The sequence below is a fragment of the Halichondria panicea genome, chromosome 2 (genome assembly GCF_963675165.1).
Source record: "Halichondria panicea chromosome 2, odHalPani1.1, whole genome shotgun sequence".
NCBI classification, from domain to species: Eukaryota; Metazoa; Porifera; class Demospongiae; order Suberitida; family Halichondriidae; genus Halichondria; species Halichondria panicea.
Genome location: NC_087378.1, coordinates 7,200,975 through 7,214,572, shown reverse-complemented (window position 1 = coordinate 7,214,572; position 13,598 = coordinate 7,200,975). Strand labels below are relative to the sequence as shown.

At 39.5% G+C, this 13,598-nt stretch overlaps 2 protein-coding genes across 2 annotated transcripts in view; both read left to right on the top strand.

The window, feature by feature from the left end:
• LOC135331437 (uncharacterized) overlaps positions 1-3,223 on the top strand; it is a gene marked incomplete in the record, with an annotated part of 3,524 nt that extends 301 nt beyond the window's left edge. Inside the window, 5 exon segments of the mRNA XM_064526582.1 lie at positions 1-477; positions 756-1,003; positions 1,070-1,790; positions 1,848-1,927; positions 2,522-3,223. Of these exon segments, the coding sequence (XP_064382652.1) occupies positions 39-477; positions 756-1,003; positions 1,070-1,790; positions 1,848-1,927; positions 2,522-3,157 (2,124 nt within the window).
• Positions 3,224-5,559: 2,336 nt separating this feature from the next.
• On the top strand, positions 5,560-12,764 carry LOC135331438 (uncharacterized). Its single transcript, XM_064526584.1, has 11 exons — positions 5,560-6,157; positions 6,221-6,465; positions 6,526-6,646; positions 6,697-7,250; positions 7,435-7,514; positions 8,457-10,603; positions 10,659-10,903; positions 10,964-11,084; positions 11,137-11,688; positions 11,760-11,839; positions 12,070-12,764. The coding sequence occupies exons 6-11, from the start codon at positions 10,153-10,155 to the stop codon at positions 12,694-12,696; spliced, it is 2,076 nt and encodes a 691-aa protein (XP_064382654.1). The 5' UTR covers positions 5,560-6,157; positions 6,221-6,465; positions 6,526-6,646; positions 6,697-7,250; positions 7,435-7,514; positions 8,457-10,152; the 3' UTR covers positions 12,697-12,764.
• Positions 12,765-13,598: the final 834 nt, after the last annotated feature.

Here is a 13,598-nt window from a genome sequence, read left to right as displayed (position 1 = left end):
GTACCTCCTCTCGCAGTTTACAGTTAGAATAGAGAATTATGGCTCCTACCGTTTTAATCTTATCTCTTCTACTTAGCATACTTAGCATACAACTATCTGTAGCATTGACTAGTGTCTGTAATCCGCGTGATGGTACCTATGGAACTCCAATTGACATTCATAGAACATGCTCTGTCTACCGTGATGATTCGTTTTCCTGCATGAACAATACTTTCATTCACCAATGGAGTGCTTTGGAATGTGGTAATGAGTATCGTGATCAATGTATAGACAGTTGCCCTGGTTTTTTGGGAATGAACCTCACGTACGAGTGCTCTTTTGAAGGAGCTCGGCTATACAGGTACAAGAATGGCGAGTACCAGTATTTGAATGGGTCCTCGGTTAACTACGGTCTACTATTGCCAGAACATGCTGGGCTGTACGAGTGTCGCAACAGTGCAAATACTGAAGTACATGCTCAGAATATCACTGTGAATGGTACGTTAACAAAAGTAATGTGCATATGTGCGTTATATGCTATACATGTAGCTGGTAATTTTTGTGTGGGGCAAAATATTCGTGGTTTTTGTGGTTGAAGCTCTGACCACGAATATTTTACCCACGAATGAAGCGACCTTGCCTACTTTTACCTACAGTGCAAGCAACAACCACAAAAATATTATCCACGAAGTGACTACGAATGTTTTGCCTCCCCGAAAATTACCTGCTATACGGTACGTGTAAATATAGACTCACCACTTTTTCTCTTTTTATAGAGGAGATTCGTATCGGTTCACATTGTAAAAAATTTCCATATATAGACACTCGATATATGTGCTGTTCTAGTAGCTCTTGGTCTGCCTCAAGTATTGGGTCATCTTATGAATTTGCTGTGTATGCAAACCCAGCAAACAATGTGTCAGTGACTATTGAGCAAATTAAATGGTTGGTAGGCAAAGATGCTAGGAATGGTGTGGATATTGGATTGTACACACTGCAAAACAAAACTAATCCTACGATATGGGTAAGATAACAAGCTTGAATGCATGCGATGAAATCAATTAATGTCACGTTTTTAATATACATACAGAAAGCTGGCTTCAGGTATATTCCGTATAGAGTGACAGACAGGAATCCGAGCATTAAAGTCCTCGTTACAGCCAGCACAACCAACTACTCCCATTCTGTTTGTGTTACAATAAATTTTCAATTGGAGAAAGCAGGTTTACAAATTGAAAATACAAGTCTACCTCTGAATACTACAGTGTCTGCAGGGCAAGATGCAATCTTTCAATGTAGATACCTTTATGCTAGCACTGTAGATGCTAGTCATTTTCTGATCAAAATTGATTATTCAAAGCCTGTTGTTTTTGGAAATACGACAACAATTGAGACCTGCTCTATGCACCTTTCTTTATCAAAACCATACAACTACACCAGTGATAATTGTACAATGCCTCATGTGAAGAAAGCAGTCATTAAAATTAACAGCATATCATCTGTTGTGGAGTACACACTTCGTATACCAAAAGTGACTGCTGATCTCTCTGGAAGTATTGTATCCTGCTCAGTCGTAAAGTTTTCCAACCTTCGTCTTCAATGGAGGACGTCTGCCCATCTAACTATTACCGAGTCTGCCAACATAACTGTAACTGAGTCTGCCCACATAGCTGTAACCGACTCAGTCACTGAAGTATCCACATCTGGTTCAAAGTTTGCAGCTTTTGTAGTAATTATTTTACCAGTCATTGTTGTTATTGTTTTTCTAGTACGAAAGTATAGACAAAGACGTGTCCTCAATCAGAATGGACGTAAGTGTTCACAGTATATGGATCTTTGCGTACATGCATGTGTGTTGTTTCCCACAGATTCATATCGACATACTCGCTTGTATGAATCCCAGTCCACACTCTGTGACACAGAGTCAGATGGAGCAGTGTGTGTTCAGGTGAGTCACATAACAAAAATATCATAATCTTGACCTATATACGTATTATATATAGCTGTGGCCATGTGGTATTATCAGTATACCGTATTTACTTGATTAAAAGCCCGGGCGTTTATTTCCTAGCAGCATCTGTAGAGGGGGAGTTTAAACGAGATGGGCGCTTATTCCGAACGAGCGTTTATTGTTTTGTCTACTTCAAACTCTTGCTCATCAGCAGTTATTATGCTCTTTTTGGCTGCTGCCACAGCTCTCAGCTTCAATCTTAAGTCGTAGGAGTGGTGTTTCTCCCTCTGTGTCCTCTCTGCCATCATAAATAGTTATTCTATGCTGCTCTTGTTTTAGCTGGTTCCACGTGCTAATTCAGCTCCACCCACAGTGCCAAGCCCCATACATGGGCGATTATTGACAAAGACAGCTTTTACCATGGGCGTTTAATCAAGGAGGGCGTTTAATCAAGTAAATACAGTACATTATACCCATGCATGAAAGGCACAAAGGCCCAAGGAACAAAAGAGATAGAATAAGCACTTTAATTTGTTAATTGGCATTTGCTCAAGTCAATTAGATAGTGGGTATTTTGTTATTCGTTATTAGATATCTAAAATTAATGGTGTGCAAAGAAATGGACTTATGGTGGGAGAACAAGTACCCGGAAACGGTGTAAACAACAATGGTCAGACTGGAGTGTATTCTCAAAGACTAATTGGCTTCTCTGATGGTAGACCAAGTTCACCTTATCAAAGAGACGAGCCACCTGATCGTACTTTAGAGTTGTACGATCTTTCTGAGCTCACAGAATTTGTCGTCTACATCAGCTACACGGATGCGACCAGTGAATGGGTGAGAAATGAACTAAAACCACTCATCGAATTGTTACATCCTGTTATTCGCGTGAACATTCATGAAGACAGTATGATACCAGGATTTTCCGTATCTGGAGAGCGACACAGACTAATACTGGGGGCAGATAAGATTGTGATTGTGGTCTCTAGTGACTATGCAAGTTCTGAGTGGTGTGTATACGAACTGGAGCATGCAATTTATCAGAAACCAGCATTGTATAATGGCAGGGTCATCCCCATATTAACTGAGAATAGTAACCCTTTGCCGCAAATCATCCACGGAGTTGTGTGTCTGTGCAGTAATGAGGATAATTTCAAATCAAGATTACATCAAGCTATTTTCAAGAAGCCAAACTCTATGAACTCTTTTTCGCTACACTATAACTAATAACCTGCTAATAATTATTTTTTCAACCCAATTTCTACTAAACATGACATAATTATTGTAGATTAATTGGTTAATTAAGCGTCTGGGAGGTGCATGCATGCACATTAATAATTATGCAGGAATGTTGCAGGAATTTCTTTGAATATAGGCCTTGCTCCCAAGAAAATAAATTTAGGAACTAGGAGATCGAGGTGTCATGTCCCCTTTCCACATGGATACACTGTAAAAATGATGTGTGGTTTTGACGCAGAGTGTGTGGCTATTGTGACAAATGTGCGTTTTTTCCTGATATTTGCGATAATAGTCCGCATCTGCGTTAAAACCACACATCATTTTTTAACAGCTAGTGTAGATCTCTAATTGAGTGGTGGGAACTAAGTGAATTGAGGCTTCAGGTTGAATGATCTCAGCATGTTTGCTAACCATTAACCCTGTATTAGGGGAATCTAGATACAATATTTTTGTGTCGATGGTGCGTTTGTGTGCTATTGTGTTGCTCTTGAACTGATGTGACATTGTATTGAGAGCATATATCCCGTGTGTGCACAGCAGGGGTAAGCTAGAAACTGTACAGAATTCGCGGAGCAAGACGCTCCATCCCCTCACCTGCTCCTGTCCATAGCTATACAGTCAATAAATGGTTCATGGGCTGAATGCAATTACTTTCCATAGTAGTTTTAGCCACACCCACCGCGTATTTTGCAAGTACGCTCCCAGGCCAAGTTTTCGCTTTTATATCAGATGGGCTAGTTGTTCCCCCATCCGATAATTCTGTGCTTAAAGAATAAAAGAATAAATGTATTCAGTCATCAGTTACATATAATTGCTATGATAATGTTACAGGAAGAATCCACTTAGAATGCATTGACAGGATTCCTACATGTGCTCAATGTAATTGTTGATTATAAAACGTGATTAGAAAAATGAACGAGTACAGGAAACGAGAGTAAGGAAAGCACGTTTAGTAAACGCATAAAGAAAATGTGTACAGAAGACGTGTTTAGTTAAAGCGTGTATGTGAGGCCCCATTCACTGAGATAGAAGCCTTACTGGCATATTGGAACACCAGGCGGGTTAAATGGCAAGGGTCATAAGGCGAGCAAATCAGAATTCAGCTGGTATGTACAGCCCTCGCCAAGAACTGTTTGGTGTATCTCTACCTTATGTGTGCCTCTAAAGAGATCTTGGCCACATGCATGCAGGCTCATAATGCACCTCTGCCTTGCCCTAGCTTTAACCCACATGATGCCTCAAATGCGCTGTATATAAGGCTTTATCTGAATTTTATGGGCCCCACACGTGTTTCCTAGCTAGACGCGTGTACGCTAGACACGTGTTTTCTATGCACGTTACCTAAACGTGTGTAGGCTACCTGCGTTTTCTACGCGTGTACTAAACGTACTTTCCCTACATGCATGGATTTTCTATACACGTTCTCTGAACGTGCTTTCTCTACTCGCGTTTCCCATACACGTTCTCAACATGCTTTTTCTTCTTGCTACTGCATGTGCCTTTTAAAATCAACATGGAGCATTACGCCAGCAGCTTCACTTATTTCCTTTGGATCAAGTCCACGGGCTTTCAACTTGTCTCCTCTGCAACAACAAACACAAAACAACTTCTGTCAATCCATAACAAGGGACAATATACGATATACGGTAGGAACTATACTCGATAAAGTACATAACAAGGGACCAGTTTACGACCGGTAAAAACTACTCTTTTATGCATTTACCTTATTAATGACAGTACAGCTCCTTGATAGTAAGGAGACTGATTCACCCCTGCTACAGGCTGATCCCAACCGCAGAATGAAGAGAGGAAAACTACTGCCTAGGATTGACAGGTGAGAACTAGGTTGTAATAATTATGCTTTAAAATGAATGTGTGATTTCATGTATAGGCTCTATTTAGGAATGTATCCCTAAATATGTATGGGAGGGCCATGTGACACAATAGTACGTTATCTAAATAGACTCAACATGCATATAAGACAAAATTATTTGTACCACACACAGTTCCACTCATATCTAACGGTGCTGGTTTTTTTTATGTTAGCACTAATTCCACATCCAGGTGGCTGCCACTTTTTGAGATGAGAGCTTTCACTATAATATATCCGTTGTGTTATTTAGGAGGCCCAATCATTGCAATTATTAATCTGCTTGCATAGTTAAATAATTGTTTTATTATCAGAATAATTAAGTTTATGATCGGAAATTTAAGGTTCATAAAAGTGTGAGCTCAACCATTCAAGACATGAATTATGAACTGAAACAAGGAACAGAGCATTTTCTTGGAGCTGGTGATTGTGCATGCAGCATAACAATATACACTCTGAATCGATGACAAGATGACCCTAACGGAATTTGGTCCATATAACTTCATAATAGTACAAGATAGCCGGTGTGATATTTGATACTCATCAATAATCATATTGTCATGTGCATTAAAAATTAATGTCCCATAACACTTTTTATAAGCTTGAATAATATAATTAGCTTCTAAATTCCGAGGTGTAAGTGCTAGCAGTTAGAAAACTATATGGCTCCTAGCTTTTTAATTTTATCTCTGCTACTTAGCATACAACTATCATCACTAATTGTAGCACTGACTGATGACTCAGAGATCTGTAATGTATACAGTGCTGCCTATGGAACTCCAATTGACATTCATATAACATGCTCTATCTACCATGATGATTCGTTTTCCTGCCTGAATAATATTTTCATTCATGAATGGAAGGCAACGACATGTGATGGTGAAAGATATCATTCTCGATGCCAACCACTCAATTGTCATGGTTTTGTTGGAATGAACCTCACGTATGAGTGCTCTTTTGAAGGAGCTCGGCTATACAGGTACAAGAATGGCGAGTACCAGTATTTGAATGGGTCCTCGGTTAACTATACGGTCTACTATTGCCAGAACATGCTGGGCTGTACGAGTGTCGCAACGGTACAACTGGTGCAGTACATTCTCAGAACATCACTGTTAATGGTATGTTATGAAACTGCATAATTATGTGCTCATCATCCACTTGCTCTCTCTGTCTTTGTATAGAAGAAATTCGTATTGGTTCAACCAACTGTGAAGAATTTTCACCGTGCATTCAGCAGAATATGTGCTGCTCTATTGGTGGCTCTTTGACTGCCTCAGAATCTTATGACTTTGCTGTGTATGCAAACCCAGCAGACAATGTGTCAGTGACTATTGAGCAAATTGAATGGTTGGCAGATAACGAGGCTCGGAGTGTTGTTGATCTTGGACAGTACACACAGCAAAACAAAACTAATCCTACGATATGGGTAAGATGACAAGCTTAAATTCAGGATGCAATTAATGTGTCAAGTCTTTAATACTTACAGAAAGCTGGTTTCCATTATATGCCATATAAAGTGACAAACAAGGATTCGGACATTCTAATCTTGATTACTGCCAGGACAGACAACTACTCTTATTCTGTTTTGGTTACACTACGTCTTTCGGGTGAGTGTCATGGTGGTATGGTGTTCTATATAATAATGTTTTTCACATAGCTATAAAAACAGATTTCAAAATTGAAAATACAAGTCTACCTCTGAATACTACAGTGTCTGCAGGGCAAGATGCAATCTTTCAATGTACATACACTTATGCTAGCATTCAAGATGCTAGCGATTTTCTGATCAAAATTGATTATCCAATATCAGCTGTTTTTGGAAATACGACAACAATTGAGACCTGCTCTATGTACTTTTTTTATCAACACCATACAACTACACCAGTGATAATTGTACAATGCCTCCTGTGAAGAAAGTAGTCACTGTGAGTAACAGTATATCATCTGTTGTGGAGTACACACTTCGTATACCAAAAGTGACTGCTGATCTCTCTGAAAGTATTGTATCCTGCTCAGTTGTTGAGTTCTTCAATTCCCATCGTATTCAATGGAGGACGTCTGCCCACCTAACTGTAATCGACCCAGTAACTGAAGTATCCACATCTGGTTCAGAGTTTGCAGCTTTTGTAGTAATTATTTTACCAGTCATTGTTGTTATTGTTTTTCTAGTACGAAAGTATAGACAAAGATGTGTCCTCAATCAGAATGGAGGTAAGTGTTCACAGTATATGGATTCCCAGTTTTTAATGGGTGTATATATACATGATCGATAAACTATACTGGGTGAAGTCATACCTATGCAGTGGATAAAAATACATTGCTATCGCTATGTATAGACACGCCAGACACAATCTATCCCGGTGATGTATAATTATGTGTTTTATTTCATATACAGATTCATTTCGATATACTCACTTACATGAATCACAGTCCACACTCGGTGACACAGAGCCAGATGGAACATTGTGTGTCCAGGTGGGTCATAACCGCTTACAAAAGGATCATACTTTGACCTATGTATATATATCAGGAGCGTAGCCAGGATTTCTTGGAAGAGGGGGCAAAACCTATCAGCCGCGCGCAGCGCCGAAATTTTGACCGGAAGCCACGCCTCTTAATTATGACGTCATAATTGACTTATCTGTTTAGTTGGGTACCGGGTGTGGCTAGTTGGGCGGAGCCCGACCGTCCCTGACGGGAGGTCGGGTTTCAAGCCTATGTCAGGATTTGTCTTTGCTAAATTATGTAACACGCTGATAAGCAGCTATGAATAATCATTTTATTCTTATTATTCTGAAGTGGGTGTTAACCAATTTTACCTTGCTTGAGGTTGTGCAATCGGACGTGACACAGACCACAGTAGAAATGCTGCAATCTGATTGGGCTGCAACTATAGTTGCAGCAAAGACAAATCCTGACATTGGCTTGAAACCCTACCTCCCGTCAGGGACGGTCGGGCTCCGCCCAACTAGGGTGTGGCCTGATGTTTAGTTTAGCAAAGAACAAGAACTGTCTATAGATTTAGACCAGAATAGCTCACAGTTTAGGGACTAAATCCTTTTGCTTGCCTACTAGCTAGCTAACTGCAGCAAGATTGGGAAGAAAGGGAGTGCTCAGCAAGATAATCAGCTACACTAACCTGAGCTAGCTGAGTAGTAGAGATCCAGAAAAAGGGGGGGCATTTGCCCCCTTTGCCATGCACCCCCTGCCTACGCCACTGTATATATAACTATGGCCATGTGGTATTATCACACAGTTATACTCATGCATGCAATGCATAAAGCCCTAAGACCCAATGAACAAGAGTGATGTATAGCTATAGTAGATTTAGTTACCAGGTGTTGTGATGAATATAATGCACCATTGACTTCTGCTCAAGCTCATTTGATAGTGAGTATTTTGTTATTCACATTTTAGATATATGAAATTAATGATGTGCAAAGAAATAGACTTGTGCTGGGAGAACAAGTACCCGGAAATGGCGTAAACAACAATGGTTGGACAGGAGTGCTCAAAGACTAATTATTGGTTTTACTGATGGCAGCCGAACTATATATAAACTTTTTTACGCTTGTTATGATATTTTTCCCACCTTAAATAACGTAATATTGTATATATATATTTATGTCAGAGCTTTGCTTCGTAACAAGGACCATGGCATGTACACGTCATGCAGACTCCTCTAGATCAAATTATGCAGTTAAAAAGCTTCACATATCATTAATACCCAGGCTGATTGATGATCAAATTGACAGTTGCATGTAGTGTACAGTGAAGCTGCACCCAGTCTATCTAGACAGCAGGACGGTGGCCATGGATGTGACAGTGTAGGATGCGTTCAACGTGTGGGACAGTGGTGCCAGTGTCAATCGCTCCCTTTTCTCTCACAGCCATGAGAGACACATCTTCCTCTTTGAGAAGGTCATCATCTTTAGTAAAAAGATTGAAGCCTTTGAGGAGAAAAAGAGTCAGGAAATCAGAAGTAGGAATCTGCTAAGGAGTGTGTAACAACTCACCTGCCGAATCAACTAGCCATGAAAATGGGATGGCGCTGAAGCGTTGTACCCGGTACCCATACCCAGCTGTCAGGTCAAGTGGCATGACCTGAAGTGTAGGGGGGCGTGGTGGTGGCCGTGCAGCCTCTGGCGTATATTTAGAGAGTTAGCAATTAGTGAGTAGTTGTATTTAATTAAGACTGTGCTGTAAGTCAACAATTTATTCAAGCTTATATACTCTGTGTAGTTTCTTAGCCGTTGAAATACTACTCAAAGCACTAAACAAATAGTGATTTTAGCACTGCAGAGGTCAGGATGCATAACGATGTAGATATCTATGTAGCCTTTCACTAAGCCAAACTGTGCTATATCTATATAGACGTGCAAAGAATATTTTCTCTCCAATAGATTACCTCATTGTACCCTCTGTTCTTAACATGCACCACAACAAATCCACAAAATCTATACCTTATGTTGCCATTGTTGGTGAGCACCATTTCTTAGATTTTTATTGGTATTGAAATAGAACATTTGTATTGTGTTCCAAGCAATTACCCCCTATATATATATAACCCTTACAATTATGGAGATCTTTAAGAGTGCCTCGGAGAGCAGTCATATAATATGCACCTTATATAGGAGTTAGCAATATAAAACATCAGTCGACTGACATCTAACTGGTGAGGACTCCTTCTTCAAGTGCTGATGTCACACCTTTGCATTCAATAAACAGGTGGCCACATTTTGAAGTGAGAGATATTCCACTATATGAACTGTTTGTGTTAGGAGCTATAGAGCCCAAGTAATGTATGTGCATGCGCTTGCTATAATCAAAAATTGGACTGTTCAAGTGATTGTACATTATACACTCGATCGATATAATTGTAGATCTATAATTATAGGAACCCTTTAATAGAATGCTGCCATATACCTGCACAGTGAACGAATTAAATGCGGGCATTGCCTGCTGAGACGACTTGATAGTTGTAGCTACTGAGATACTGATCATGTGACTGTCATGTACATCAAAACTTAATGCCCCAGAACATTTTTACTTAACCTTTCATACTGTTTTGGCTTGTAAATTTCGAGGTGTATAGTGCTAGCAGTATAGAATTATGACTCTTAGCGTTTTAATTTTATCTCTGCTACTTTGCATACAACTATCATCACTAGTTGTAGCACTGACTGCTGACTCAGAGATCTGTAATGTATACAGTGCTGCCTATGGAAGTCCAATTGACATTCATATAACATGCTCTATCTACCATGATGATTTGTTTTCCTGCCCGAACAATACTTTCTACCATAAATGGAAGGCAACGACATGTGATCAAAGGTATCATTCTCAATGCCAACCACTCAATTGCCATGGTTTTGTTGGAATGAACCTCACGTACGAGTGCTCTTTTGAAGGAGCTCGGCTATACAGGTACAAGAATGGCGAGTACCAGTATTTGAATGGGTCCTCGGTTAACTACGGTCTACTATTGCCAGAACATGCTGGGCTGTACGAGTGTCATGACGGTACAACTGGTGCAGTACATGTTCAGAACATCGCTGTTAATGGTAACTGCATATAATATGTGCTTATCATCCACTTGCTCTCTCTGTCTTTTTATAGAAGAAATTCGTATTGGTTCAACCAACTGTGAAATATTTTACCCGTGCAATCAGCAGAATATGTGCTGCTCTAATGGTGGCTTTTTAACTGCCTCAGAATCTTATAACTTTGCTGTGTATGCAAACCCAGCAGACAATGTGTCAGTGACTATTGAACAAATTGAATGGTTGGCAGATAACGAGGCTCGGAGTGATGTTGATCTTGGACAGTACACACAGCAAAACAAAACTAATCCTACGATATGGGTAAGATAACAAGCTTAAGTGCAGGTTGCAATCAATATGTCAAGTCTTTAATACTTACAGAAAGCTGGTTTCCGTTATATGCCATATAAAGTGACAAACGAGGATTCGAACATCAGAATTTTGATTATTGCCAGCACAGCCAACTACTCTTATTCTGTTTCGGTTATACTACATCTTTCGGGTGAGTGTCATGGTGGTATGGTGTTCTATAGATATTAATGTTTTTCACGTAGCTATAAAAACAGATTTCAAAATTGAAAATACAAGTCTACCTCTGAATACAACAGTGTCTGCAGGGCAAGATGCAATCTTTCAATGTACATACACTTATGCTAGCATTCAAGATGCTAGTTATTTTCTGATCAAAATTGATTATCCAATATCAGCTGTTTTTGGAAATACGACAACAATTGAGACCTGCTCTATATACCTTTCTTTACCAAAACCATACAACTACAACTACACCAGTGGTGATAATTGTACAATGCCTCCTGTGAAGAAAGCAGTCATTGAGAGTAACAGCATATCATCTGTTGTGGAGTACACACTTCGTATACCAAAAGTGACTGCTGATCTCTCTGGAAGTATTGTATCCTGCTCAGTTGTTGAGTTCCTTAACAACGATCGTCTTCAATGGAGGACGTCTGCCCATCTAACTGGGATCGATGCAGTAATATTAACTGCTGAACTATCCACATCTGCTATTGTGGTAGTAATATTACCAGTTATTATTGTGATGGTTTATCTAATACGAAAGTGTAGACAAAGAATCAATCAGAACAGATGTAAGTGTTCACAAGAATTATGGATTTTAGTCTTTATACGTACATGCATGCATGTGTTTTGTTTCACACAGATTCATTTCGACATACTCGCTTGTATGAATCTCAGTCCACACTCTGTGACATAGAGTCAGATGGAGCATTGTGTGTTCAGGTGAGTTATGCATTGACAAAAGTACAATATACATAATTTGGGCACACACATTAAGGCCATGTGGTATTACTACCATGCAAGACACAATGGCCCCAAAAACGAAAGAATTATATAAAGTTCCTAGCCAGGTGTTTTGATGGCCCATTAAGTAGTGTCTGATGTTTTTAATGCAAATTTCCCTGGACAATTGACAGTCCATTAGATAGTAAGTATTTTGTTATTCACTATAGATATCTGAAATTAATGGTGTGCAAAGAAATGGACTTATGGTGGGAGAACAAGTACCTGGAAATGAAGTAAAAAACAATGGTCAGACTGGAGTGTATTCTCAAAGACTAGTTGATGGTAGACCAAGTTCACCTTATCAAAGAGACGAGCCACCTGATCGTACTTTAGAGTTGTACGATCTTTCTGAGCTCACAGAATTTGTCGTCTACATCAGCTACACTGATGCGACCAGTGAATGGGTGAGAAATGAACTAAAACCACTCATCGAATTGTTACATCCTGTTATTCGTGTGAACATTCATGAAGACAGTATGATACCAGGATTTTCCGTATCTGGAGAGCGACACAGACTAATACTGGGGGCAGATAAGATTGTGATTGTCGTCTCTAGTGACTATGCAAGTTCTGAGTGGTGTGTATACGAACTGGAGCATGCAATTCATCAGAAACCAGCATTGTGTAATGGCAGGGTCATCCCCATATTAACTGAGATTAGTAACCCTTTGCCGCAAATCATCCACGGAGTCGTGTGTCTGTGCAGTGATGAGGATAATTTCAAATCAAGATTACATCAAGCTATTTTCAAGAAGCCAAACTCTATGAACTCTTTTTCGCTACACTATAACTAATAACCTGCTAATATTTTTTCAACCCTTTTTATGCCAATTTCTACTAAACATGACATAATTATTGTAGATTAATTGGTTAATTAGGCGTCTGGGAGGTGCATGCATGCACATTAATAATTATGCAGGAATGTTGCAGGAATTTCTTTAAATAGGCTTTGCTCCCGAGAAAATAAATTGAGATCGAGGTGTCATGTCCCCTTTCCACATGATACACTGTAAAAATGATGTGTGGTTTTGACGCAGAGTGCGTGGCTATTGTGACAAATGTGCGCTTTTTCCTGATATTTGCGACAATAGTCCCGCATCTGCGTTAAAACCACACATCATTTATTTAACAGCTAGACTAAGTGTAGATCTCTAATTGAGTGATGGGAACTAAGTGAATTGAGGCTTCAGGTTGAATGATCTCAGCATGTTTACTAACAATTAACCTGTATTGATTTGATTTTTGTGTCGATGGTGCGTTTGTGTGCTATATTGTGTTGCTCTTGAACTGATGTGACATTGTATTGAGAGCAATATACCCTGCATGTGCGTGCACAGCAGGGGTAAGCTAGAAATTGTACAGAATTCGCGGAGCAAGACGCTCCATCCCCTCACCTGCTCCTGTCCATAGCTATATACAGTCAATAAAATAATGGTTCATGCAATTACTTTCCGAGTTTTAGCCACACCTATCGCGTATATTTTGCAAGTACGCTCCCAGGTCGAGTTTTCGCTTTTATATCAGATGGGCTAGTTGTTCGCCCATCCGATAATTCAGATGAGAGTTACTGTGCTTAAAGAATAAAAGAATAAATGCATTCAGTCATAAATCAGATGAAGGTATCAGAATTGCTATATATGACCATGTTACAGGAAGAATCCTTATTAATTAATAGCACTTAGAATGATTGATCAGG